At 39.0% G+C, this 23,937-nt stretch overlaps 2 protein-coding genes across 6 annotated transcripts in view; one reads left to right on the top strand and one right to left on the bottom strand.

The window, feature by feature from the left end:
• OSBPL9 (oxysterol binding protein like 9) overlaps window positions 1-1,218 on the bottom strand; it is a 95,929-nt gene extending 94,711 nt beyond the window's left edge. For 4 of the 5 annotated variants that reach the window (XM_075182071.1, XM_075182072.1, XM_075182073.1 and 1 more), the window contains exon 1: window positions 1,098-1,212. In XM_075182071.1, coding sequence (XP_075038172.1) covers window positions 1,098-1,208 — 111 coding nt within the window. In that variant the 5' untranslated portion in view covers window positions 1,209-1,212. Of the gene's footprint in view, window positions 1-1,097 lie in introns of all 5 variants that reach the window. The other variant, XM_075182075.1, reaches the window with a different exon arrangement.
• Window positions 1,219-1,230: 12 nt separating this feature from the next.
• On the top strand, window positions 1,231-22,138 carry LOC142099020 (calreticulin-like). Its single transcript, XM_075182080.1, has 11 exons — window positions 1,231-1,300; window positions 2,209-2,354; window positions 4,472-4,603; window positions 5,887-5,988; window positions 7,565-7,768; window positions 9,375-9,469; window positions 10,262-10,477; window positions 11,477-11,590; window positions 15,884-16,027; window positions 19,420-19,512; window positions 21,826-22,138. The coding sequence occupies exons 3-11, from the start codon at window positions 4,516-4,518 to the stop codon at window positions 22,072-22,074; spliced, it is 1,305 nt and encodes a 434-aa protein (XP_075038181.1). The 5' UTR covers window positions 1,231-1,300; window positions 2,209-2,354; window positions 4,472-4,515; the 3' UTR covers window positions 22,075-22,138.
• Window positions 22,139-23,937: the final 1,799 nt, after the last annotated feature.

Genomic DNA, 23,937 nt, shown 5'->3' with positions numbered 1-23,937 from the left:
TCTTGTCCCCGCAATAGATAAGTGGAGGCGGTGGGGCTTAATGATACAAATATCGCACCATCTTAGCCCCACCACCTGTTGTAATTGTCCAAAATTGTGACAAAACGTTTAGGGGGCGTTGCTAAAATGATGCGATTCACCAAGCCCCACCCCCACACACCTCCCCCGGGATCTCCCTGAACCCTACGAGGAAAAGTTGGCAAGTATATTATAAGCCCTTAACTTAGAAAATATATAAAAGAAAAATAAAACTTAAAGGGGCATATTCAATTGTCGACGGGTTCCGCCACGGAAAAACTAATACCATTAATGCGGTAATCTCTCACTGGATTTCAGCTCGCAGCTCCCTGAGTAAATTACCGTATTAACTTTTTTCCGCGCACGATTACCGTAATAATGGTAATCGTGCGCGGACCGCGAGATTCTCTGCGTTTCCGCCGAGAATTGAATATGCCCCAAAGAGTTGTAGTTTAGTTAAAAATTACACAAACTGCAAACTTCAAACTAAACAACTATTACATGCAATGATTTTATCAATTCCCACAAAACATTCTGCTTAATATAAGTGTGTAAAAAAACAGAACCACTATAGTCACTTGTCCATATAGGTTTCCATACAAGTATTACTGTCTCTAGGAGTTAATGTATTTCATAAACAGGGACCAAGAGCTGTTGTGGCGAGTGTTGGAATTTGATTTAAAGTAGGAAAATAACCTAACAAAAGTAAAGTTGCCCTCAAAGTGTGTACAAAGTACAGACAGATGATGACCCACAGACTTGTATGACTATGTTACATGCACCTTTGTTACAGTAGTGAACTATGGGACCGGCAGAGCCATGTTGGCCATAGTTGGGCGGCGCCTCCACATTTATTGGGTGCGGCCAGAGGGACACAATAGACTGAGGCTCGCGCCTGTCTTCGCACTTATTGGCTAGAACACGGAGGAGGAGAGCGATGATTGGCTGCAGCCTCAACTTATCCGCAATCTGATTGGCTGGCACCTGACAGCTCCGCGACTATAACCCGTGGTCTCTCCCACCTAACAGCGAGACCGGAGTTGCATGAAAACTACTCTACCCCAGCCGCGTATTCTCACCGTGTAGTAGGAGAGCAGCCCGGCGTTAGAGTCTAACACAAACCACCGATACTGCCAGCCCTTCATCACATTCGTCCATTTACTCAGAGGACCCTCCATAATAGACGCCATCTTGGGATCGATCGTGGAATAACAACAGACGTCCTGGCGTGCGTCATGCGTAACCACGAGAGTGGGCGTGGTCAATTCGCCAAGAGGGAGCGGTCAGTTGGGAAGTTGGGCGTGTCGAGGACGTTAGGAAATGGTCCAGGCGGTTGCTAGGCGACGCTTGGATGCTGCGTTGTAATGAGATGCTGAGATTATCCACTGAGAGATGACAGCTGCCGTGTTGTCTGCGGCGGGCTATGAGGCTTTATGTCCAAGTTATAATAAAATATTACATGCAGCTGTCTGTAGTTTATATTATAATAAAACATCCCTTCTGTAACCATGAACTCTCTAGTCCTTGTGAATGGCAATGTATTCTGGGACTTGTAGTTCCACAGCAACTGGAGAGCCACAATTTACCTAGGATTGCTTTATAGCAGGCATGTACAACCTGCGGCCCTCCAGATGTTTATGAAACTACAAGTCCCAGCATGCCCTTCCAGCTATCAACAGGTTGTCTACTGGCAAAGCATGCTGGGGCTTATAGTTTCACAACACCTGGAGGGCCGCAGGTTGGACAGGCCTGCTTTATAGTGTCCATACACTAATAACAATTACAGAGTGTCCCTAACCTGGTCCTCGCAAATCAGAGAATATTAATAATAATTGTAAATTGTATGTAGAGTTTAGGGCAAACTGTGGCTCTCCCACGTGTGTTGAAGACTTGTTGTTGAACAATAACCAGAGAGCCACAGATTGCCTAGGTCTGCATTTTAGTGTGGTGGTATTTCATATTGCAAAATATGTTTCTAAAAAAGTATACAATGTATATATAAACATTTATATATAATCTCATTCTGTCTACCAAAATATTGGTAATAACTGACAACTGAGTTATTGCTAAGTTTTTACACCAAATAATACAGTGTCATACAGTATAAAGATGAACATGGACTTGTTACAAAATATCCAATATACTGTATGTATCTCATCTTCCTCTCTTCATCACATCTTTTCCTCCAAGCATGTGGTCTGCTCTGATTGGCTGCTTGGAGCCCCACCCGACCAATAGCAATGAGACATCTGTTTGAGAAGTAGTTTGAGGAGTAGCATCTATCTGCAGTTATAGACAACCTGTTACCTTCTCAGTTCTCTGGTACATCTATACAGGTAAGTAGTCCTTATCATTTATTATATTTTCTCTGTACATCTCTCACTTTCTCCACTTCTTTGTGCACTACCCATCTTTGTTTATACATCTCTCTACATACTGTACATCTAATTATATACTCTCAGTTAGTGTTCATCTTCTCTTCACATATTGTTCATCTGTCCCTTAATTTGTCTCATGTCTCCGTCTGTAATGCATTGCTCTATGTGGCCTGCACTTTTCTATGTATAGTACACCATACAATGCATATTTCTTCATGTATAGTGTATATTACTATTTGCATAGTGTGTATAACTTAGAGCATTATGCATCTTTTTCTACACAGTGCCCCTCCTTGTCTAGCAAAGCTATATGTAGTTCCTCTCTCTAATACAGATTGCCTCTTAAATAGTGTGCTTTACCTCGTAAATTGTGCATATCTTCTTTTGTCTATATAGTGGCTAATTAGAAAATATAGTATCTAAGACTACAATTAGTCTCCATGCAGTGTGTGCTCTTCTCTTTATAATACGTGTGCATCCTTATATTGTATGTATTTCCTCTCTAAAGTGCAGTATGTATTATCTTCTATCTAGAATAATTTAGTACATCCTTGTATGATGTAGTAAAATAATTATGCTTAGTATTTATTTATTATCATTTATTTAAATAGCACCAGCATAGTCCACAACACTTTACAACATTGAACATATACAATAATAAAACAAGACTGAGGGGTATATTTACTAAACTGCGAGTTTGGAAAAGTGGAGATGTTGCCAATAGCAACCAACCAGATTCTAGCTGTCATTTTGTAGAATGTACTAAATAGATGACAGCTAGAATCTGATTGGTTGCTATTGGCAACATCTCCACTTTTTCAAACCCGCAGTTTAGTAAATATACCGCCCAGGTATATTTACTAAACAAACAGAGAAATCGGATTCGCAAGCTTAAAATCTATAGCCTTAAAGTGTAGACTAGTGTAGACTACTAAACTTATTTTAAGATAGGTCAGTTCAGAAGGGAGGAAAGTGGTGGACTTAGGCCCACAGATTTAGAAATACTTGCAAAATTAAGATTTGCCTAGTCTCCAATTTAATTGCCCAATAAGCTTAAATTCTTTATTTTTGTTTTTAAAAAGTCAGTGGTACAATTTTCAAATATATATGTAAACATTACAGGTGTTATAACTGGAGATATTTAAGATAAGGTTGAAGGGGGGGGTTGAAGAATTGTTTGCCCTGCAGACCAGACTTCCTGCCTATTGAAGGACACTGGATTAAGTCTTTTAGAACCTAAAATGGTTGATAACAAATTGCAATAGCTGATACTTAGCTACATACCTTATATCTCGAGTCCTATTATGGTTTACAAACCTTTACATACATATTTGTAAATATTAATTGTCTTCCTTGGCTCTCAGTAGCAGGGAATTGCTAGCTCATCTTAATGGGACCTGCATAGATAAGATTTTCCTTTCTTATTGTGGAATAGACACAGAGGCATAATGAGATAAACGCTTCATTCACAATTTTAGTAAAGCCAAGCAAATGATCATTTCCCATAATGCTATGGCCATTGGGTGGCACTGTTCTATTAGTGACTGTGAGTGAATCTTCTTTCTAACTCAGCAGAACAAATGATGTTACCTGTCATACTAATAAAGTTACATATCACATATTAAAACAACAATGAGTAAAGAAATAAAATTTTCTATGCTGAAATAGAAAATAAAAAAAAAATAATGCAATACAAAAAATAGAAATGGAAGACCTTTTGATTAGACTTTCAATAATGTATATTTCTCTCTGAACCTATTTCATGCAAAATTACCATCATAACCATGAAACACCCCTATTATCTCCCTCATACAAGCTATAAATGACACTATACCATGTATTTAAGGGTGTTGCATTATTATATGAGTAACGAGAACCTTGTGTGAAACAACAGGGAAAGTTATTTAACATATATGTGTACTTTTCCATTTGAATGGAGGCAGCCATTTTGTTGGCAGGACCAATAGTCAATAAGAAATAGCGACAATACTAAGTCATGAGGCACAAAATGGCTGCCTCCACTGTGTGGAGGTGTTGAGTACACTTTGATCCCAATCTCTTGTGTCTCCTAACAGCACCATTGTTTGGCAACTGGAATCTAGAACTTTAACTTTCAGACATGAGGTGGTGTTTGCTTTTGGCAGCTACTGTTCTGGTTGTGTCTGCAGACCCCATTATATATTTTCGAGAACAGTTTGAAGATGGGGGTAAGAGGTTATGTTTAGTCTTCCACCTTTGTTATCACGACTGCAACAAAGCTGCTTTTTAGTAATAAATGTTCATTTTGCCATCTAGTATTACATTAAAACAATAGAATGATTTGTAAATTGCTTTTAGTAACATGTGTAAAAAGTGTTTAGGTGAGCAGAAAAACATATATATTTATACATGTATTATGTTAAGTATCCTATTGTTGACTCCACTTCACACGCAATACACTTTTTATATCCTTTCCTCTGTATAATGTCTTATGTGATACCAATGTATACCAGTGATGTGCAACATTATAGTTTTCAAGGAGGGAATTCAATTGGCCACGTTACTGCCGAAAGTAACGCGGCCTGCGCACTAGTACCGATATTACGGTAATAGTGTGCACTATTACCGCTAATACAGTACTCTTAAATGCTGGTTTTTGCTTGCAGCTCAGGGAGCCACGAGCAGAAATCAGGGTTAAAATTACCATATTAACGGTAATAGAATTAACGCCGCGTTGAGGGCGTCTGAATTGAATTCCCCCCAAAGAATTCACATATGGTTCTTGGAAACTCTTGAGGGGCGCATTGTATATAAAAGTATTTTGGGATTTAAAAGGTACCATTGCACCCAGTTCTGTAACAGTTGTGGCCTATTATTGATTCATTGTAGTTAAGTAAAGTGGGGCTCAGTGATTTAGCATACCACCCAGGCTCAGATTACAGCACTGAGGGTGTCCTGCTCCCTGAGGCTCTACCAGAGCTGAGGTGCCCTAATCTGTGCAGGATTACTGCTTCACCACTTTATCTGGGCGCTCTGATGAACAGATCGGACGATGGGCGACCAAGCTCCTCCTTTGGTGATCTCTGCAGCTGCAACCACAGCTTTCAGTTTCATATCTCCAACGTTCACTGTCTATCCTCATTCCAACCACACTACACCACCAGAAGCTGCACATACATGCTAATTGTGAATGCAACTTCATTATTGGTGGCTATTAATCATGCCACCCAAATGTCCCAATTTAGATGTGACCGTCCTGATTTTAGGGGACTGTCACACCGCCCCGACATCCAGGACTTTTGTCCCATCTGCCAGGTATATCCTGCTCATTATCCGGCAACACTAGGGTGTATTCACTACCTCATCTAACATAGCTCATTGTTGCTGATGCTATTACATGTTCCACAGCCAACCAAACATTTGTGGCATCTCTACTCCAACTACTCATAACCACTGTATGTACTCTGCTAACTCCTCATCCTTCCCTGATGTCACTTAATGTTGTTTCCAGATGAATGGCAGAAAAGATGGGTTGAATCAAAAAACAAATCTGACTATGGCAAGTGGCGGCTGTCTGCTGGGTCGTTCTTCGGTGATCCAGAAAAAGATAAAGGTGAGCACTTACTGTTCTAAGCTAAGGGCTAACATGTTAAACTCTCAGCAACACACTCACCTCCCAAGGATTTTGTTGTCCTGTTTTTTTAAGACATTAATTGACAAGTATATTAAGGTCAACATTGACTTTCACATGTTCTCAAAGGGATTGTACATTTTTGGACAAACCCTTCTTATTCCATAGAACCTCGGTGTCATTAGTACTTTAACAGGGGCTTCCTCCCTTGGGAATATGCTGTTTATACATTTTAATTCCAGAAGGAGAAGCAAACTGCTCTCATCGTAGTAGATAAGTCTGGGCAGGTAATTCAAACCTAAGATCTGGGGTATGTTGAGCAGCACGTGAAAAGACAGCACCCATGGCCAATCCAGTCAGGTGCCATATAAATAACATACAGTACGTCATGTTCACAGCACAGAATGCTATCAATGACTGTGACGTACTAGAGTTCCTCCTCCCGTGACTGTGCAAACTAGTAACAGGTGCAGCCCCTGCTGAACCACTAATTGGGGATATTACTTAAAGAGAGGGGGGTTGTCCAAAACGGGACACCTCCTTTCAATGAAGTAACAGATTTGTAAGGTAGGTTAAGATTACAGAGGCTCCTGCTTGAAGCCGTCAAACACCACAAACAGCGCAGGTGTCCAAGATCTTCTCAGAAGGTCCACAGCTCCGAACTTTATATTTACCATTTCACACTCTGAACATTTAGTATAATGAGGACAGGACTGCATGTGACAGTGTAATGAGGTGAGGAGGGGAATGGAGGCAAGCCTTAGGGAGCAGACTGAGGGGTAAATGTATCAAGCTGCGGGTTTGAAAAGGTGGAGATGTTGCCAATAGCAACCAATCAGATTCTAGCTGTCATTTTGTGCTAAATAAATGGTAACTAGAATCTGATTGGTTGCTGTAGGCAACATCTTCACTTTTTCAAACCTGCAGCTTGATAAATGTACCCTAGAGAGTTAACTAGTGGGAAGAGCTTGGTCCTCCAGGAGCATAGAGTATGATGTGAGCTCCTTTCACCCTGGTGCAGGAAGATTGTGGAGTCAAACACACCTGTGTATGAATAGAAGTTAATATATCCACAATGTAGTGTATTGTCTTCCATTTATTATTATTATTATTATTATTAATAGGTTGTGACATCCATGGTCTGCTGTGTAGAGGTAGTAAGTGATGCCCATGGGGTCATGTGTACACAGCCAATGGCAGCTAGAATGATTTACTGATTGTGCCTCATTTAAATGTATTATCAATAAATCGGGTCCTGATCCTGGTTGGGACAGAACATTATTCAGGAAATTCTCTGTTGACGCCGTCTTAAGCCCTTGAAGTTATCTAGAAAAGTTCCTAGTTATAGCGACTGACATCTTAGGGGGGGAAATATTATATGCAAGAAACATATTTTATATTAAATACACATATTTTATACTATATAAATACAGACTATCACTCAATGTTTGCTTCATTGGGGAATAGACTGTGTGGATTTATGGTGGAATAAAGTTACCTTCCCTATGCTTCTTGTTGGTAATGTTGATGTTGTTAATTCCCAATGACGTTACTCCAGGTATACAGACCACCGAAAGCTGGAAATACTATGCTCTGTCTGCTCGATTTGAGCCCATCAGCAATGACAATCAGACATTGGTTATACAATTCACTGTCAAACATGAGCAGGCAATCGACTGTGGTGGAGGCTACGTGAAGTTATATCCTGCGGACATAAACCAAGAGCAGATAAATGGGGAATCTGAATATTGTATCATGTTTGGTAAGTCCTCCAGTTTCTGCATGCAGAACATACTACAGAATATAGCAACACTGATGCAATATGCACTTATCAGATAGGCCTTAGGAGGTATACGTAGGTTAATGCAGCTCTACTCAGAGAGGATTCTGGGTAAGCAGGTCATCTCCAGAGAGACATGTGACTAGTGTAGCTCTGTTTAGAGAGGTACATGATACTAAAACAGATTTATACTTTTCTAGCCTATACTAATCACATTACAGTCTGGACAATCAGATGAAATCCTTATATCTTTCTTTGCTCTCAGCATAATTAGTCACTTTTCATCATCATTCACCTAATCCTGAGATTGTAATGCTGGCCATACATGTGAAAATCTAGTCTTAGGATCTGATTGTTTTCAATCGATTTGTTATCAAGTCAAAGAGTGTGGCGGTAACAGTAGTACAGTCATACTTTTTGGATGCCCCCTCTGGGTGATCCCATAAGGGAGGGTCAAAGGGCAAGTGCGAGGGATAATGACGCTATTCGCATTATAATAGCCCTGTCCCCCAATGCACAATATACAAGTGTGCCTCATTACGCAGTGGGGGGCTGGTCCATGATGACACAAGTAGGATCCTCATACAGCATATCGCATCCTCTTTGCGAATCACATCAAGGTACCCCCCACTTTACAGGAAAGAGAAGTGGCCTGCTATACCGGAAGGACTCCCCAAAATGCGGATGTCTCCCGGATATGTCCTTATCATGCAACAAAAGTCTGGCAGTACTATAATGTGTGAAATCATCATTCCTTCTTTATCTGATTGTAAAAAAAACAATTTTTTTTTTTTTTAAAATGCGATCACAACATGTGCACCATAATTGATAAATTATCTAATTGGATACGGGCAGCACGGTGGCTTAGTGTTTAGCACTTCTGCCTCACAGTGCTGGGGTCATGAGTTCAATTCCCGACCATGGCCTTATCTGTGTGAAGTTTGTGTGTTCTCCCTGTGTTTGCGTGGGTTTCCCCCGGGTGCTCCGGTTTCCTCCCACACTCCAAAAACATACTGGTAGGTTAATTGGCTGCTGTCAAAATTGGCTCTAGTCTCTCTCTCTGTCTGTCTGTCTGTGTGTGTGTGTTAGGGAATTTCGATTGTAAGCTCCAATGGGGCAGGGACTGATGTGAGTGAGTTCTCTGTACATCGCTGCGGAATTAGTGGCGCTATATAAATAAATGGTGATGATGATGATGAATTGTTCATTGTAAAATGTGAACAATTCTTGCATCTATTTATATCTAAGTCAATATCATACTTCCCAACTGTCTCAATTCTCTGACCTCTAAATGCCGGAGCTTTCATGAATATTAGTGGAGTTTCACACAAAAGTGGGTATTTTAGGGAGGATTTGGGTGGGGTTTGGGTGGATAGGGGGAGGGGCTTATTTTGTCCTAATGTCTCAGTATTGGGCGGTATGAAACATACAATATGTTACCTATCTGTCACTTTCATGAATAAATGTCAACAGAGTTTTATATAAATATTTACATGTTTTATGTTGTTCACTTTTTTTTTTTCATTCATTCATTAACAGTAATTCAGTTAAAAAAAAACATTCACTTTTTCTTTCCAAATAATTTCAGGGCCTGACATATGTGGCACAATCCATGAAAAAGTCCATGTTATACTGAATTATAAGGAGAAATCCCATTTAATAAACAAGGATATAAAGTGCAAGGTACCGTGCTTCACTGTCTATTGATCATTGCTCCGGAGTCATGTGACCAGGAAGTGTTATCACATTTAATATAGATATTGTAAATGAATTGATACCATTCAAATGTTTATATTCCCTGAATATCCAGCAGTTCTTAGTAAAAGAATTTTACTTAACACTACTGAACCACAGACTTAGTACAGCTAGAGATCACGTGGACTTTTGTAGAGTATTGTCAATGCAAAAAACTTAACAGCAAAGTTTTCTGTTAAAAACATATCGGACCGGATTCATTAAGGGAAGTTAAGTAACAAAATTGAGTAAGTAGTCTCCTGGACAAAACCATGTTACAATGCAAGGGGTGCAAATTAGTTTTCTATTTTGCACATAAGTTAAATACTGTCTGTTTTTTTCATGTAGCACACAAATATCAACTTTAAATTTCAGTGTACAAATAAGCTATCACGTATTTGTGTGCTACATGAAAAAAAGACAGTGTTTAACTTATGTGCAAAATAGAAAACTAATTTGCACCCCTTGCATTGTAACATTGGTTTTGTCCAGGAGACTACTTACTCAATTTTTTTTACTTAACTTTCCTTAATGAGTCAGGCACATCGTTTTTAAATGCATTTTTCAAAGCTCGATTTTTAATGTCGGTCAATTTTACCTAATGGCCGCTGAGTAGCATAGTTTTAATAAATTTACACCTCCTTAGCCTGGGGTTAAACCACAAGAGGAATTATAATTGTGTTTCAGTAAGCCCATTATAAGAACGTCGTTCTAGATAGCTTATTCTTTCTGTTTTAACAGCATGATGAACTCACCCATTTATACACCCTGGTGATTCGTCCAAACAACACATACGCAGTGAAGATCGACAACGAGGTGGTGGCAAACGGGACCGGGACCCTTGAGGATAACTGGGATTTCTTACTACCCCGCAGAATTCAAGACTTAAATGCAACAAAGCCAGCAGACTGGGACGAACGAGAGAAGATAGAGGATCCCAGTGACCCTCGGCCAGAAGTAAGGGAAGACAGAAGATTCTATTTTATTATCTAAGGAAATACCATATCTTTTAGTGTGCTTTAAGACATGAAATACTGAAATTTTATATGTAATAATTGTGCGTGCAAATAAGTATGTGACTAAATAGATATATTGGAAATAGAAGAGAAACAGGGTGCTTCCATGGTATAATAAAATCTTTTTATTGAGCTTTAAACAGTTAATCACATACCAGATTGATGTAAGGTTGGGTACACACTACAGTGTTTTCAGCCGACTATTGGGTCAATCGAGCGATAAACGACCGTTCGGGCCAATATTGCATTAGTGTGTACACTTAAACGATGAACGATAGTCGTTCCAAAGTACCGATCGTCGTTTTCATTTGAACTATAAATCTCGTTCCAACATCGTTCCGATCCTGCAGTGTGTACAAAATCACAACCAATTGCTCGACCAACTGCCGAAAGTTCCTCAAACAGGGACTCCTTTCTGGGTGCGTATATTTAAATTTATGATGTTGTCTCTACGTGGTGCGGTGTCAAAATGTCAATCAAATGGGAATAATGTGCTTTATTTTAATTTATTTAGCATATTGCTAGCGGGAGGACATATATCGCTTCAGTGTTACAGAATCACAATCTTTTGAGACGAGGTTATAACAGACAAAAAAAAAAACACAGCCCGGATGCTAGATTGTGCAAAAATCATTTAGAATGTGTATAGTGTGTATGCATGATTTGACCCACTGATCAGAACTTCAGGTCATAGGTAAAATCGTTGTAGATAATACATTGGTCGGGAAATTCTGCAGTGTGTACCCAGCCTGACGTAGTACGCATGTCCATATCCTAAGGTCTGCTAATGTTGCCTAACGATTGACAGGAACGGATCATCTCCTTGCAGAGAAGACAAAAGACTTTTTTAAACTTTAAAACCCAACTTTGGCGCAAGTTTCAACGTTCCAAAAAATCATCCATTACACATATCCCTTATAACCCTGTATATGTTTTGTAGGACTGGGAAGAGAACGAGTTTATGATAGATCCAGAGTCAAAACAGCCTCATGACTGGGACTCTAGTATGGATGGGGAGTGGGAACCTCCCATGATTCCGAATCCAAAGTACAAGGTATGTTACCTACCATAGTTGCCAAACTATGCAATTAAATTGTCAAGAACATTAAGCTGCTATTGAAATAAATATTTGCATGCCAAGCTGTACACCAGTGCGTCTGAACCTTTCTGTTAGCGCTACAACATGTATCGGTGTGCCATTATTGTCATATATTGTGTACTTCACAATACAATTTATTGTATATCGGTCATTTGTAAGACCCCTAAAACAGATTCTGGGACCCCTGCTGTAGTTTGTGATAGGCACAGCAACAATATAATAAGTTAATTTATTCTACTTCCATGTTATTCATTATACAGAAAATGAGAACACACAACAATGGCCTGGACTATTGTCCATGGATGTATTGAAAACACAACAACATCATGTATTAAGAGATTATTATATTATCCTTGGTTTATAAAGCACCAACATATTACACAGCTCTGTACATTGAGCGATCATAATACAAACAAGTTACATACAATATAATGGAACAGGAGGTAAAGACGTCACTTCCCAAACGAGCTTACCATCTAAGTGGTGTGAAGGACAATGCAGTGGGTGGACTTGGTCTGGATGATTTAATTCTACGTGAGTTTGTATCCCTCTAATTGGGAACTGTGGCACTCTCTGCATGTTAGTCAGAGCCTTGGAGAGTAACTGGTTTGTGTGGGTGACACAGATGAATCACATTCCAAAGAACATAGACAATGATCAGAACAAAGTATGGCTTTCTACACAGCAGCAATCTTCTTGTAACATGGACCAGTCTTTGTTTAACAACTGGCTTAGTGGACACCTCAATTTCCAGATTGAACATCATTTATTCCCCACAATGCACAGCACACTGACTGGCAGGTCGCCCCTCTTGTCTGCTCAGTATTCAACAAGTACTGCATTGAATATCAGTCTGCGATATGATTGACAGGAACCTCTTAAATCTGCAGAGCTTTAGTTGAAGTGTTGGTTCATCGAAACTATGAAAAAATGAATGCATTATATGACCCACAAAAATACTTCCAGATTTTTAACAATTTGGATTTTATTTGTTTTCAGCTTAGCTGCAGAAAAACAAAACACATATTGTACTTTAGTTCTCTCCTGTCGGTGCTAAATGCATAATACATACCAATTACATAACTTATCAGCTTATATTGAATTTCTTGTTTTTCATCTTTAAAGCTCATGTTATATTGTCCAGACATTTGTGTGGATTGATCTCTGCTATACAGCAGTTTTTTCTTTTTTTTTTTTTTTAATGTTCAAACACTGATTTTGTTAGAGGTACCAATAAGTATAAGGTTAATTTTATTGATAACTTTCATTTTTATTCCTTTGAGTGGTTGTGTAAGTAGGGCCCCAGTGCACTGCTTTACCCGGGGGCCTATAATGATGTTAAGACGGCCCTGGTCACGATACTTGGTATATACAGAGTGTACTGACAACATGTGAAAGTAAAGACAGATTGAGATCTGTTTGTAAGAAAAAATAAATAATTAAAATATGGCATGCTGGTCCCTAACACCATGCAGAGCAGAGGTACTCAAATTCAGTCCTCAGGTACCGCTAAAGTTGCATGTTTTCCATACCTCCGGCTATGGTATAACCAGGGGGTATATTTGCTAAACTGCGGGTTTGAAAAAGTGGAGATGTTGCCTATAGCAACCAATCAGATTCTAGTTGTCATTTATTTAGTACATTCTACAAAATGACAACTAGAATCTGATTGGTTGCTATAGGCAACATCTCCACTTTTTCAAACCCGCAGTTTAGCAAATATACCCCCAGATGTACCAATTAATTTAAAATATCCACAGTTGATATTAATCATGTCACTTGTGATTCCAAGTGGAGACATTGAGAACATGCACTGCTTCACCATTCAAGTGATCTCAGTGGCCCTTGAGGAATGGATTTGTTCAACACTGATGTAGAGTATCCAAAATTTGCCCCAGCTCCATTAATACCTGTTGGAGAATTTCCGCTCTGTTAGGCACAAGTAAGTAAAAACTTTTTTTTTTTTTATTAAAGAACAATTTTACATATCTGGGGCCTGATTCATTAAGGATCTTAACTTAAGAAACTTCTTATTTCAGTCTCCTGGACAAAACCATGTTACAATGAAGGGGTGCAAATGAGTATTCTGTATTGCACATAAGTTAAATACTGAGTGTTTTTTCATGTAGCACACAAATATCAACTTTAAATTTCAGTGTGCAAATAAGCTATCAAGTATTTGTGTGCTACATGAAAAAACAGTCAGTATTTAACTTATGTGCAAAACAGAATACTCATTTGCACCCCTTGCATTGTAACATGGTTTTGTCCAGGAGACTGAAATAAGAAGTTTCTTAAGTTAAGATCCTTAATGAATCAGGCCCCTGGTGTTTATGTAAACAGATGGAGACTTTGTGGGAACCAGTATTTACCTAGAATCTCATTATGGGTGGACTATACAAGAGTGATCTCTAGGGGGAATTCAATTCCCCCCCGAATTAGCGCGGCATTAAAGTTATTACCATTATTATGGTAATTTTAACCCGGCTTTCTGCTCGCCGCTGAGGGAGCTGTGAGCAAAAAGCTGGCGTTGAAAGTACCGTAATAACGGTAATAATGCGCAGCCCGTGTTACTTTTACCCGTAACGCGGACAATTGAATTCCTCCCATGTAGACAATCAGTTTTAAAATCTCAATGGAAGCTGTGGTTGGATACGTGACACTGAACTGTAGCAATATAACACATTAAATCGCTTTATGTTGCAAGTCCTCTGTTCAACACACAGTGACAAGATAATTATCCCAGAAAATTAGATAATGAGATTTACTCTAGAATGTAAAAGCTGCTTTATAATGTAACCAGACCGTTATTAACTACAAGTTAGTTATTATCGTTGCAATTCATTGTTCTAGCCTTGCTCAGACAACTACTAGTAATTACATGTGTGTGTGTTTAAGTGGAAAAAAAAGCAATTACTTTTTTCTTAAATATATAATTGCTATAATATTAAATAATCAATTACAAATCTGGAAGTACAACGATAAGTATTTTAAAGCAGCAATCTCATATAGATTTTCTTTCTATAAATAACAAGTTAAGTATATTTTTAGCATGAATCTGAGCTGTCCTCTTACAAATCATTATCTCCTTTTCAAAAACGGTCTAGTTGGCAAACAAAAATGCCTGCCAGAAGCAGTCAGTCAGCCTGCTACACAGAAATAGTCTCACAGCTCTTAGTATGTCACATGATGGCAGAGGGGATAGAAGGAGTATCATGGTGCAGACAGGAATCAGAGGGGCGTTCCAAAGCCTCTCTGCTCACTAGATCATGTGCCATATGACTGTGGTTGCCATGGGAGTGCAGAATCATAATGATTACTATGACTGTGTGGAAAAGAAACAAAGGGAAAATGGTAAATTCCAACATTCTTCTTATAGCCTACCACAGTGATTTATGTTAAATAAAAATACACACATTTTTTTTTAATTGCTGCTTTAAGCTAGTTAACACATTTATAGCAGTTTGTAATATTTTCTGAAAAACTTTAATAAAAATGTTCTAAAAAATTTAGTTTTTCCTACTATACACAAAAGTATTATGCCAATGGATTTGATACTGTAATGCCCTTTACCTGTAGATGCTGCTACTAGTTTAACAACTAGAGAATTATTTAAAAAAATATATGTATTTATAAGACAGCAAAACTATTGTAGTGCTCTGATTTGGTCAGATATTAAAGGGGATCACCACCTAAAGTTAGATAATATGTATGTACTACCAACGTCATGCGTACTAGTGAGCAGCTTGTGTCTTCTCATACTCCAGCCATCAGTATTACAAATTAAATTTACTTTTGTAAGCCTGACTCTTTACTCTGGTTGAACACTAATTTAAATTCCCGCCCCCTCTGACCATCCATGGGACTGAATAAATCAAGCCAAATTATTTGTTATTTATAGATTTAGGGGGGAACCCTTTCAAAAAGCAAGGATAAAATTCTTCCATAGTAACACTTTTAAATCTGTGATCGCCCCCACCTCTGAATTTGTACTCATAATCAATGTATAGCCAAACTGGGCAGCACTGTCAGTGCAATGTTATATATATATATCAGTGCAATATATATATATATATATATATATATATATATATATATATATATATATATATATATATATGTATATATGCTTGTCTCATAATAATCTCAGCCTCTTAGTTTGGCATGCAAAGTCGGTCTGCACAGTACTATCTGACAATACTGTCATCTAAACCATGTATTTATGTTACATTCTATTTCATTCAACAGGGAATTTGGATACCTAGAATAATCGATAACCCAAACTATAACGGGGTGTGGGTTCAACCATTCATTGATAACCCAGATTATGTCCCAGACACAACCCTATATAGATATGATGATCTTGGGGTTATAGGTCTAGACCTCTGGCAGGTGAGTGTAAAACATCAGTGTAAATGTAAAAGTAAGTGAGCACAATAGCACTAGGACACATCTTGTGTGTGAAAAGTCCAACTGCTTTGCTGTATCCTGGGGTAGATAGAAGACCACATGAGCAGGCAAACGGACCAATGTCTAGGGATTATTAAAATACAAATCATACAAATAAACCATTTGGCTGTCTGGTTTTTGCTAAACAACATTTAGTCCTTGAACTCTGTATACAAACACATAGCTGAAGATAAATACACCATTTACCATGATCCAACTCTTTATCATCTTCTCCCAGCTGCAAGCTATTACTTGTTATGGTTGGCCAAAATTCTGGAGTGGTAGCTTTTCCCTCCTTACACAAAGGTACTCACTCCAGGCTGCCAGTTCCAGCTTTTGAAAAAGCCACTGAGTTAAAAATAAACAACAACAATATTTTATTCCCAAAATAATACTACTCAGGAAGTTTAAAAATAATACAAGTTATCTAGGAGAACTATAGATCCATGTTACTGTTGTCCACGATTCCTTTGGTAGTTTGTACCAGCTCATATTTTATCTGTTCAGCGTATAGACCACTATTGGTATGATGGTTAAAGAACACTTTAGAGTATTTAAGTTCTAAGGCGTAGCTGGAGTCAGTAGCAAGCGTTAGTTGGTCCTTACATTACTATTGATGGGTGCTGGTAATTTTTCATCTTCCAAAATTTGGGCAATATGTGCTCTGGCAGTTACTCTCAATCAAAGGAATGAAAGTCCACATCACATGCTACTTCCTAATATTTATATCCAAATATTGGTATATTGTAAATATCCTGCTATGTGATGACCTGTGCCACGATGGACTGTTCTGCAAAGTTATGTTGTATCCAGTGACATCTTGTGGGGTGATTTTAGGTATAATGATGTCAGGGGCTGACTGGCGAATTTTAGCCTGGGGGCAAGACTCATCTCAGCAGCCTATTAGGAACATTTCAAAGGAAACAAAATGCATTATGGGTCTGGCCCAGAGGGCAGATGCCCCCTAGCCAGCCCCTGCAGACAGTGCCTCCCCCTTAATTTTGGACATTTGTCTGGTCACCCCTACATCCCTGTCCTCACTCTCGAGCTTTACTCCAATATAGTTTTAAGGGAGATTAAAAAAAAAGCTACCTTCCCCCGAACAAACAGGTAAAGACCAAAATAATTAATTTAGTGTCAGTTGATGCTAGTGTATGTTTGGTGGTCATTTTAATAGGATTTATTTTGTTTTATCTTCCTTTGAATCATGTTTGATCAAGACAGGAGAGTAAGGACACAGGCTTTGCTAGATAGGAGAAGCACCGTCCGATAGAAGAAAACAAGATGTTTCTTTTTATTGATTTTTTTTTTAACAAAGATGTTTTAATTAATTCAGTTAAAGCTTGCTCTTTGAAACTGTGTGTGCTCTTTTTACACAATTTAGGTATAATGGTCAGGGGTCGTATGGACATCTTGGTAATTAAACATGTACCACAGGTCTGTAAAGTTGCCATTCTTGTGTTTAACATAATTTATAACCCAGATGTCACTATTCCGGGTGACTCTGGAGAAGTCCAGTTCTTTTCAGTACAGAAGATGTTTCTATAGGAGCGAGGGGAGGACACTTTTTTTTGCCACCTTTCCACCAGTCTGGCAGTTGGTTTTCACTGTGCCAGAATGACCCCATACTCATGTTTGTGTTTCTTGTAGTCATAATGAGTCGCAGCTAGCGCTGGGAATAGTTATACACTCATGGCTAAAAGTTTTGAGAATGACACAAATATTGGCTTTCACAAAGTTTTCTGCTTCAGTGTTTTTAGACCTTTTTTGTCAGATGTTGCTATGGTATACTGAAGTAAAATTACAAGCATTTCATAAGTGTCTTAAGCTTTTATTGACAATTACATTAAGTTTATGCAAAGAGTCAATATTTGCAGTGTTGACCTTTTTTTTTTTAAGACCTCAGCAATTCGCCCTGGCATGCTGTCAATCAACTTCTGGGCCACATACTGACTGATGGCCGGCCATTGTTGTCTAATCAATGTTTGGAGTTTGTCAGAATTTGTGGGTTTTTGTTTGTCCACCCGCCTCTTGTGGATTGACCACAAGTTCTTAATGGGATTAAGGCCTGGGGAGTTTCCTGGCCATGGACTCAAATTTAGATGGTTTGATCCACGAGCCACTTAGTTATCACTTTTACATTATGGCAAGGTGCTCCATCATGCTGGAAAAGGCATTGTTCAGCACCAAACTGTTCTTGGAGGATGTTTTGGTACCATTCTTTATTCATGGCTGTGTTCTTAGGCAAAATTGTGAGTGAGCCCACTCCCTTGCCTGAGAAGCAACCCCACACATGAATGGTCTCAGGACGCTTTACTGTTGGCATGACACAGGACTGATAGTAGCGTTCAACTTTTACTTCTCCGGAAAAGCGTTTTTCCAGGTGCACCAAACAATCTGAAAGGGGATTCATCAGAGAAAATGACTTTACCCCAGTCATCAGTAGTCCAATCCCTTTACCTTTTGCAGAATATCAGTCTGTCCCTTATGTTTTTCCTGGAGAGAAGTGGCTTATTTGCTGGCCTTCTTGACACCAGGCCATCCTTCAAAAGTCTTCGCCTCACTGTGCATGCAGATGCACTCACACCTGCCTGCTACCATTCCTGAGCAAGCTCTGCACTAGTGGTGCTCCGATCCCGTAGCTGAATCAATTTTAGGAGACGGTCCTGGCGCTTTGTGGACGTTCTTGGGCACCCTAAAGTTCTTGATGATGCAATAAATAGTTGATTTAGGTGCAATCTTACTAGCAGCAATATCCATGCCTGTGAAGCCCTTTTTGTGCAAAGCAATGATGTGTTTACTTGCAGTTAACCATGGTTAACAGAGGAAGAACAATGATTTCAAGCACCACAATCCTTTTAAAGCTTCCAGACTGTTATTCTAACTCAATCAGCATGACAGAGTGATCTCCAGCCTTGTCCTCGTCAACACTCTCACCTGTGTTAACGAATGAATCACTGACCTGATGTCAGTTGGTCCTTTTGTGGCAGGGCTGAAATGCAGTGGAAATGTTGTTTCTGGGATAAAGTTCATTGTCATGGCAAAGAGGGACTTTGAAATTAATTGCAATTCATCTGATCACTCTCCATGACATTCTGGATTATATGCAAATTGCCATCATAAAAACTGAGGCAGCAGACTTTGTGAACAATAATATTTGTGTCATTCTCAAAACTTTTGCCCATGACTGTAGAATTTGTAGCTGTACTTACAAAAATGCAAATAGTATTTACAATTCCATGCGACCCTGGTTGTAGCTAGACACAGACCCCTCACTAGTGACCAGCCACTGGCTTGAACTTTAATCAGAATCCTAATTACTTTATTTTTTTTAGGTGAAATCTGGTACAATTTTTGATAACTTTCTGATCACGAACGATGAATCTTTAGCTGAGAAAATCGGAATGGAGACATGGGGTGAGACCAGGGTAAGAAGCCAGAGGTTCATGATGTTATTCAAGTTTTCCAGACCTATATACAACCAGCACAACGGTGACATCATTCATAACAACCAATCAGAAGTTAGCTTTCATTAGTCTTATCTGATAGGAGCCACAGAAGGACAAAATAGCCATTATCGTATTGGTTTCTGTTTGTCTTTACACATTGATACTAAAATGTTTACACCATGTTTTTAAATAACCCTGTTAGGCCCAGATTTAAATTTTTGCCCTTTGAAACACGTTTTTCGGTGCCACACAAACCCCCTACAACTGCCATAGCTTTCCATAATCTTTCACCACCTCATTTCATCACTATAACATAAAGAAAAATAATTTAAATCCAATTCAGCCCATGGTTAACTGTTTATAACAGTTTAAAATGCATAAATAATACAAATAAGGCCATGGTTGAGAATTTAACTCATGACCCCAGCGCTGTGGCAGAAGTGCTAACCACTAAGCCACGGTTACCACAAAGTGCTAACCACTAAGCTACTGTGCTGCCCCAATACAATAGGCTGAACCAATGTTTGTGAGAATGCAGAGTATTATTCCAATAGGAATTCATGACAGGAAATACCTCATAAATCAGGGGTGGCCCATAGCTCAGTATTTCCCACTGTCAAAAAAAATGTAGTCACATTTTAATCTGTTTGCTGACACAAAGTACTATGCATATCAAAAAGCATGCTGGTGATAGGGAAATAAGATTATTTGGAAATTGTTACTAGCTTTTATGGTATTCTCTGGTTAGCAGTGTGGTTAGAGAGTCATGGAACCCAGTGCAATATATAACCCAAGAGCCCCCCCCCCCCTCCCCCGAAATCTACCCCCACCTACCACACTCACAATCACCACACACATCACACCTACCTTGGTTACAGATTGCAATGTGTTCCTTTCTGGGGCCTCTCTGAAATCTATTTCACTCTTGCACCCCCCCCCCTCCCCACTCATATTGTCCCCATGTCTCGTCACTCAGTTTGGGCACCACTAGTCTAGTTGATTTCACAGAACCCACTAGGACATGCAGTCCTCACACAGGGCTGTAGTTGATAGTATCATGTGCTCCAATTGGTACTGACTGCAGTATCCGTCACTATAATCCACTTTATTTTAATGTTTTAAACTTAATTTTATGCTATAATTACACTGGGGGCTAGAATTACTAAGCTGCGGGTTTGAAAAAGTGGGGATGTTGCCTATAGCAACCAATCAGATTCTAGTTGTCATTTTGTAGAAAGTACTAAATAAATGACAGCTAGAATCTGATTGGTTGCTATAGGCAACATTCCCACTTTTTTAAACCCGCAGCTTAGTAAATCTAGCCCTGGGTCTGATTCATCAAGGAATACACAATCTAATAATCAATGTTTATTATGTGCCCATACAAAATCAATGCAATTTGCGTTTTTTTAAAATCATCTGTAAATTGCACGCCCGTGTCCCCGTATTCAAGTACAAGCGGAACTCAAGAAACGTTTCCATTTGAATACAGGTATAAGTGCGCTCTGACTATATGGCACTTGCAATATGCAGACAGACACAACACACTGCAGGATACATACAATGCATATGTATAATATAAAGTCCCATCAGGACGCACAGAGAAAAAAATCCACATCTCTTAATACTATAATCCAATTTTTTTTCCACATTAAATGCATTTTTTCAGCATATTGATGTCTACTGTACATAAAACGCATTTTTACAGTTACTGTTAATTAAAAACACATTTTCTGGCATGCACATGCGTCCATCATCACTATCGATCGGCACTTACACCTGCCCTGTATCTGGTTTAAGTCTTAAGACTAAAAATCACGTAGTGATGCCCAGAGCTTGAATCGAACGGATGTGCTGAAGCACGACCTTGGCACGCCCTTACTGTACGTTCCCTACGTGCTTACGTCCTCTCCCTCCACGCTCCAGCCTTCAAATTGTAGGCAGTCAGAAGAGTAGTTTGCGTTCATAGATGAATTGTCTGCACTTGAGTTCACTGACGTAAAGTCGGTTACTGAGCATGCGCAGAGCGAGTTCACGCAAAATGCGTCACACAACGGGACTTACCATCCTTACTGAGTCAGGCCCACATTTTGCGTCACACACTTCTCAATTTGTGGGCCCAGGTTATTCCCAATCCAGCCTAAAAATCTGACACATTCTTTGTGTGACATTGTTCTACCTGTTTCTTTCTATATAATATATTTTACCCATATTGTTTTTCATACTTTTGCACGAAGCCTAAACCGCTTCTCACGCTGACGTCTCATGATTCTGTCTTGTCATCTCCCCCAGGAACCAGAGATGAAGATAAAGACAATACAGGACGAGGAGAGGGACGCGAAGGATGAAAAGAAGCAAAGATGGAAAAAGTTAGAACAAGAGTTTGCAAAAATGGATGAAATGGAAAAGGAGGAGAAGAAGAGGAAGCATAAGCTAAGGAAAGAATTACGGCAACAGTATGGATTAGAAGACGCGGCACCTATACCGGCTCCAGCACCGGCACAACTACCGGAGCCTCCTGCACCTAAAGATGAATTGTAAAAATATCATAGACGGGAATAAAAGACAAGACTGCCCTGTCTGGAAAAATATTGGGTGACAATGATGGCTGTCCTTGGTACAATCACTTTATGTGTTGGCCGTCCAACATTATTGGATATAAGAAGAGAATGTGAGATGTCACTAAGTACTCTCATTATTTGCTTACTGATTACATAGTTGCCACCATTCCAACATTTCCAAGGACTAGTATGTCACTTTTATTACGATGTGGATCTTGTTGTACTACAACTCCTGTCATTATGTTCACATAACATGATTTTATGCTTTCCATTTGAAATAACCAATAGCTTTGAAAGTTCAGAGAATAAGGATAGATTGTGAGAATTGCATATAATATACAAAATTATAGAGATTAATTGATCAATACATTTTCACAGATAACATTTTTAAAACCTGGGACTGTCCTTGGACATTAGGGACAGTTGGCAACTATGTGTTCAGGCTGCAAGGCAATGTTAAATGAAACCTTAGCTAATATATTTATCCATGTATGACATGCAAATCTTTATAAAGCTCATATATGATTCCATTGAAAGATCCATAGATGTAATTAGTCCTCAGGTGGGCAGGAGGGCAGGTACAAGCCCTGGGGAAGCCCCAGTTGCCCCCCCCCCCTCCCCCCCCACACACACACACACGCTCAGAAGTGGTACCCCTACTTGGAAGCAGCTCCCACACCATACCCCCCAACTGTCCTGATTTTATTGCCTCAAGCTAATTCTGATTGGCTGCTGTAGGTTAGGGCACACCAATTTGCAGCTGTTATTTATTTTATTTTATTTTTTCATTTTATTTATGTACTTGATTGCACATTTTTACCTGTTACCCAGGTGGGGCACATAATAAACATTGATTATTAGATTGTGATTTTTTAAAAAAATATTTTCAATTCTGTACTCAGTTCAGTTCAGGTTCAGTTTAAGGAAGCAGGTCCATTACTTTGGCATTTCCCTATAATCTTTAATATCAAATTAACTATCTCAATAGTTTGTTGTCTTGCATAAGCATTGAGTCCATTTTCACATGGACTCAAGAAAATATAAATATTTCCCCTATAAAGTTGATGTTTAGCTGCTGATCACTATTTTGTGTTTGTATTTTGTACGTATGATATATTACAATTGCATCCATTCTAACGTGCACCCTTGTGGATAGTCTATGGGTATCTACATAGAGATCTATCATACTTATTGCTACATTCACTCTTTTTACTCTTCTTCGTATTCGTAATTTGTACAGCACCAACATACTCTGTGATGCTGTACGACCAGATAATTTTTATTAAGATGCCTCAATCCCTGCCCCAGTGGAGCTTACAATCTAATATCACTGCTAAACCCAAGGCCCCAGCCCTGCAAGGCAGCGGTACTAAGCATCCAATGGGAACACAACAGAACGGAATCCACACACTCCTGGTGAAAAAGCCATAAATTCTGAAATTGCTGATATTGATGCTCATGTTTCCAAACTACATGGCAAACAACATCGTCTGGTGTCTCACAATTAACAAATTACATTTGTTAATTTATCAGTAGTAGAGGATAATAACTAGTTATTGCAATTTTTGGTATTTTTTAGCTAATTTCCTAGCCTCGGGTCCTACTTTCATTCCCATGTTTTCTTCATACATTTCTTGGAGGCTGCAATGAGGACAGCAACTGTAGAAACTTGGCAATATAATAGAATATTTCTGAGAGTGGGGAGTGTGCAAGTCCATGCAGAATGCTCTCAGTCTTCACGTGTCTGGCGGATTTTCCTACCAATTAAATGATGGTAGAAAGTTTAGTTGCCACTTCTCGTAGGTAACTGTACTGTACAGATACAGTAGTAGTGGAAAGAAAC

This window comes from Mixophyes fleayi, chromosome 8 (genome assembly GCF_038048845.1).
Source record: "Mixophyes fleayi isolate aMixFle1 chromosome 8, aMixFle1.hap1, whole genome shotgun sequence".
Lineage (NCBI taxonomy): Eukaryota > Metazoa > Chordata > Amphibia > Anura > Limnodynastidae > Mixophyes > Mixophyes fleayi.
This window is presented reverse-complemented; position numbering and strand designations above follow the sequence as displayed.